General features: G+C 41.9%; 1 protein-coding gene across 1 annotated transcript; it reads right to left on the bottom strand.

The window, feature by feature from the left end:
• Window positions 1-415: 415 nt before the first annotated feature.
• Window positions 416-5,076, bottom strand: MSMB (microseminoprotein beta). The gene is made up of 4 exons (XM_026112535.2): window positions 4,993-5,076; window positions 2,859-2,967; window positions 1,625-1,730; window positions 416-914 (listed from the first exon to the last, which is right to left on the bottom strand). The coding sequence occupies exons 1-4, from the start codon at window positions 4,993-4,995 to the stop codon at window positions 785-787; spliced, it is 348 nt and encodes a 115-aa protein (XP_025968320.2). The 5' UTR covers window positions 4,996-5,076; the 3' UTR covers window positions 416-784.
• Between the last annotated feature and the right edge of the window lie 894 nt (window positions 5,077-5,970).

The following is a 5,970-nucleotide window of genomic DNA, read 5'->3' as shown; positions in this document are numbered from 1 at the left end:
AGTGCCCTGAGGGAGGACTTATACTGGCATGTGTATCCCACTTGTTTGTGGAAATGCCAAGTCTCATCTCGGTTTAAATCCAGATCGCTCGGCTCGTGCAGCCACAACTGTGCCAATTGGCTAGTTTGATAGCTTGAATTTCTTATGGGCTATTTTGAATGAAGGACCCTGTCTTCTGCCCAAGCCCCAGGCTGGGTTTGCTGCTCTGTGTGCAATGAGAGGGTAATGTTGGGTGGCTATTGCAGTCCATAGGTTGGACAAGCAGATGTCTGTCTGGGGCAATAACTAGGTTAAAAGATCAGCACATAAGACATTTTTTTGAAAACTCATTTTTCTATGACAATTTTTTAAGTTGATTCTTGTGGGTTTCCTTCCTCAAAAAAGAAAGTAAGGGACTCATTAAGTCACTTGAATCTCATCTTTTCATCTGATTTTATTTTTAACTTTAAGATACAATTGTGTGCAGACAACAGAACGTACTACCTCCACCAAAGCGTGACTGGAGATTAATTAAAATTAGCAATTGCTGATGATGCTTTAAAAAAAGTCACTTCTGGTTTCTGATCTCAAGCAAGGAACAAGTCAGCTCCTTCTTCACAGAGAAGCAGAAGGCAGAGAAATAGGGAATCTTTCGTGAGTAGATACAGTTCTCAGCATTAGGTTTGGGGAGTAGATTTCACTCAAATGCTGCATATTTCAACATTTTTGAATTTGAGAGGGAGAACCTTTGAAATGAGGAGGGGGGGGAAAAGGAAATATCCTCCAAATCCACCACCCTTTTCTGTTAGCCCACCCATACATTGACTTCGCATTCTTTCGCGTGATCAGCTTTCTCCACTACTTTGTAACTGCAGGTCAGCTTGTTGAAAATAGCCTCACATTTCTCTTCATCAAAACTAACTGGTGTTACATAGCTGCCATTGGGAAAAGAAAGACATGATGAGGGAAAGAAGTAAACAGCTTCCATTTGAGACAGTATCTACACTTTTAATAGGAAGAGGCTGTATTGGGGGCAAGATGAGGTGATTGCTCAGGAGCAGAAAAGGGAGCTTCAGCAAATGTTACTTAGTCTGCTGCTACAGTGGGATGAGGGGGGAGTTGCAGCTTACTGATCTGGTTACAACTGAGGAATGTTCATTGTGTTTATTTGCTACTCCAGTATCAGTAATATCATTGCCATGTCTCTCCAGCTGCAATATGACATGGGAATTGCATGACTGGCTAGCTGTGACTATGATAAATTATAGTCAAGCCTATGTATCCTGAGCTGCTGCTTGGAGAGGGAAAAGAGCAGCACTGGGAAGATCTAGACCAGGAGTGGTAGAAAACTCTTAAGCAACTAAATGTTCTCACTTGAGTCAGAACTTCATCTGAAACTTTTGCCCCAAGAAGATTTAACTTTTTTTTTTTTTTTTTTAATAAAGAATTCTTTTTTTTAACATAAGCTATATTTGTCAGGAGCTTCTGACATGCTCAGTGATGATGGTGTTGGGTTAATACACAGCTTTATGCTGTGGAGTGAGAGAAGGGTTGTGGTCATTTCTCAGGGACCTCTGAGTAAAGGGAAGTGCTTTGTGCTGTATCAGGGTAGCAGAGGAAAACCCTGCTGCCAGTCTGAACTCACCTGGTACAGCAGCCTATTCCTTCCCTGGAACAAGAGCAGTCCCAGCAGTCCTTGGTCTTCCAATGAGAGCCAAATTCATGCAGCTTCCCCTCGAGGTCGGTGCAACCTGAAAATATAGTGTGCAACAGCCTTCAGTTGCAGAGCAACTGCACTAACAATGCTATTGCCTGTACAAACAGGGTGGGATCTTTGTAGGCCTTTTACATTAGCATCCCTATTTGGTAAACACTGAGGGTTCCCAACAGGGCAGGACTACTACTACACTCATGCATGGAGAAGGGTATCCTGGGCCCCTTCATTTCCTGTGGCTCTTGGCAGTAGGGCTTTCCTGGAGCAGTTCATCTTTAGATGCAGGAACTGGAGCACCCAGCAGAAAGGAAATTACCCTACAGGAGTAAGAAAAGGCTTTGATGTCCCCCCCCCCACACCCCTTAACAAGTCAACAACATTTGGTGTTATTTAGAGCAAAACTAATTCTGCCCAGAAAACTCTCCCCAGTCCTCAAATGCAGGAAGAAGGCATATAATGTAGGTAAAGTAACTGCCCAATGGCGATGTAATAGATTTCCTGAGTGATGTGGAAAACAAGATTTTATGAGGACAGGGCAAAACAGAGGCAGGGTTTTAGGATTCTAGGTTCTCTCTCTGCATACTGCTTTTGAGCACTTATTCTACTCCAGCTCCCCTCATCTGCAGTCTGATAGACTAGCTGTGTTCTGGAAGAGCTGTCCCAGCCTCAAGGGGAGCAGCAATTCTCTTAAGAACTTTCCTTGGAATAGGGAAAAAAACAAAGAGTATATTGATCAGTGTGTTGAACATTTGCCAGTCTCCTCCCTGCTTTACATCTACCGTTCATAATGCCCTGCTGTACACACATGCGTTCCCTCTCCCCCCATCTTTCTAAATATGCTGGTTTTGAACTGTAAATGTAATGCACTGGGTAGCTGCCATAGTAAAAACAGAATTATGACTTCATGCTGATGGATAAACTAAACTTATGCTACATCCCTGGACAAAATCCACTTTCAGTTCAGCCTCTGTGATGCTCCTGAAATAAGCTCTTCCCTTTTATAACATATTATAAATTCAGTGCTCTGTATCCCATTTTTTCCCCCAGTTCCCCATGGTTTCTCCCCACTGTTCCCAGTTTCCTCTGACTTGTCATGAATTGGAAAAATCAAGTCCATCATTGCTTGTCATGATGTCTGTCAAGCTGAAGACAGTTGGCTTCTTACCTACGATCTCATCACCAGAATTTCCTGACTTGAATGGTTCCATGAAGCAAGATGCATTAGATAATGTCACACTAATGGCAAGAATGAGAAGGCAGGCCAAGAAGGTTTTCTGAAGAATAAAGCAGAGTTAATGCGAACACAAAAGTAACTATTGAAAAGTCTTGGTGCTACCACCGTTAGAAATAGAAAAGTTACCTTGTGGTTTTGAATTAAAATCCAATTGTCTTTTTCAGCTTAGATACCTTAACATACAGCTAGGAATACCAAACCATTTAGAAGGAGTCTTTGCAACCTGCAGTTGGTCTAAGTCAGGTAGCTACATCCCCAGCTATTTAACAGCTTGTGCTTTTTAGTTCTGGAAATTCCCCGTTCAGTGCCTACCACATCACTCAAGGTAGTTCTCATTGGTATGTAGTACATGGTCCTCATCAATGCAAGTCTCATGGTCTAAATACATTATTAAGTTTTCCTCGAACTACTTGTCATGCATAGCACTAGCTATATCTGCAGAAGTCTGTTCACCAACAAATTTGGTCATGTTTGTTTTGCTCAAACATATTCTGCTGGTAAACAAATTCTGGCGGGAAGGTCATCATTTTGTGAGCCACATTTGCATGTATGTTACTGTTCGGGTTTTTTACCGCTGGCCAGTTTTATTGTTGGCTCAGGAGACTGCCATCTCTTCAGGACTGGAAATGGAGAAGGCAGTAGCTTTACCAACTTTTGGGCCTCTGATTCTTTGCAGAAGAAGAGAGGTGAAGTCTGTGTAGCTGGGACCAGGGAGATAATGGAAGGGGCAGAGCATCATTCAGGGGGTGGCAAGGAAGAGAAGAAAAGTCTGTCTTTCCAAGCTGTTAAAATTGGGCATTGCCTGAGACAGGTAGACCCAGCTCTGTGAAATTAGTCTGTAAAAGGAGTGGATTCCACTCTTCCCTCCCCTTCCCCTTCATTTTTCTTATAATGACACTGCTGAAATGATTTGGGTGTCTAGAAGCTTTATTGTTTAGCACATCTCTATTTCATATCTATCTTCTTAAAGATGGGGGGAAGGACAAGCTAGAATTTAATACTGTAGAGGAGAGATTAAAAACCATCGGCTAATTTAATAGATGTTCCTGTAGGGACAAGATAAAGGAAAATAAACTAACTTGAGCACAGAAAACAAGGGATTTCATTGGAAGGCAGCAAATTTACATGAAAATAGATGTTGTTATCATACAAATAATGTGATCATTGCTCCAGTACTATTGACAATGAAACATGGACAGGAGCATCTGATCACTCTAGGCAAGTCAAGTACAGCATATTAACATGCTTTCTACATTCATAACCTGTCCTCCTCATTCCTAGCTTCCCTTGTAGACCAAACACATCATGGAAGGGGTGAGGCAGTCCTTTTACAGTAAAAGATCATAGAGTAAATTAGGTCAGAAGAGACCTCTGGATGTCACTTAGTCCAGCTCCTTGTTCTGGACCCAGATGGCAAGATTTCGGCATGGAGCTGCACCTGCCTGCTAGAATGGGACTAGTTCCAGCGATTGGCCTGTTATCTTTAGGAACACTGTCTGGGACTGGGAAAGGTTGTACCAAACAGTAGGTGTTAGATCAAGGTTTTAAACGTGTCTCACTCAAATATTTAGTATTTGTGAAAGAAGGAAACAAGATACTAGAATCCAGTGATATAAATTTTCCTGTAGGGAGAGTTTAGCTATATTTGAGCTGAAAATGACTAAAAAAGGCAAAACAACAGTTCTGAGTTTAACTAAATGTTCAGGTATTACCCAAACTTTTCACAAAAATTAAGGTCAATTCCAGGCTGAGACACAACAGAACTGCTTTCTGCCAAGAAAGAGATTACATTCAAACATTACAAGTGAAAACAGAAGGTTATAATAAAAGTCTTAGCTGGGGACATATTAGACATCTCCTGCCATACAAATTCTGCTGTCTCTTACCCAAAGTTCTTGCCTGCCTGTCCCTATGTATCTGACTTTTTTTTTTCCCCCAAAACACAGAGCTTCTACTATCTCAGAGTTACTTAGATCTATGAGTGCTCAAATAAATCTGATAGAACCTCCTATAAGATCTCTAGCAGCATACCATGTCTCTTACAATATAAAATGCAAGGACTCACCATTCTTGCAGAATTACAAGGCTTCCAGTAAGGAGGCAGCTTGTAGGAAGCTGATCTTCTCAGAGGACTTATATAGAGAGGGACTTTCTGGTACCAGTCCTTGAGCAAACTGAATATACATGAACAACTCCAATATGGTTTCTGCCAAATGACCTCATATGGGTGGGCATTATTAAAATAAGCCAATTATAAACTGGAAGGTTTGGTCCTGAAAGGCACTGAAGAAATAGGTGTGGCTTCTGTGCACCAGAACTGGAAGGCAAATATGGGAGGTACTCAGAAGGAATCTCAAGGCTGGAGGGAATATTTAACACTCAAGCGGAGAAGCCCTTTAGAGATTGTGTGGTTGTACTTGTTACTCACACCAAAATTTGCAAGCTCAGTTTGAACATCTAAGTTTTAAAAGAGACTAACTCTGAGCTATCTCCTAGTTTTTTTGTTCATCAACCAAAGATGAAAGAAGGCTTTTGTGGGAAAGGATTGGTGGTTGTAAAGGTTGTATGGATGACTGGATCTCTGTGGAGAGAGGCTGGCATCTCTAGGTCGTTACGAAAGGGTGGCAGATAACCCTTTTCTTCCTTGTTCAGTTTTCCACTATGTAGAACACCTGTACGGTTGGGCCCTCTGTGGGTGTAAAAAATGGCATCGTATACTTTCTCCCATTATCTTTGTACCCAGGGAGGAATGGCCCTTTCTGCAAAGGCCATGTGTCAAGGACAGGTGCTGTTTCCAAAGGCTTAGGACAGCTTTTTAGCAAGGGAATCAAGTACAGTTCCCTGTTGCTTAGCTTCGATAAGGTTCATTCAAGTATTGAAAACTGTGTGGTGCTGGTAACAATAAGCCCATCATAGTCTGGCTGCCTAATTGTGTTGCCTTCTTGTTTGGTTTGGCAGTTCACGTTGAACTCCATGCTGGAGTGACTACCCCACTTCTTTTACCCAAAATACTCAGTTGAGAGTCAGTTCAGGATGTCCACTT

This window comes from Dromaius novaehollandiae, chromosome 6, assembly GCF_036370855.1.
Source record: "Dromaius novaehollandiae isolate bDroNov1 chromosome 6, bDroNov1.hap1, whole genome shotgun sequence".
Taxonomy (NCBI): Eukaryota; Metazoa; Chordata; class Aves; order Casuariiformes; family Dromaiidae; genus Dromaius; species Dromaius novaehollandiae.
Note: the sequence above shows the minus strand (reverse complement) of the source record. Positions and strands in the feature narration are given on the sequence as shown.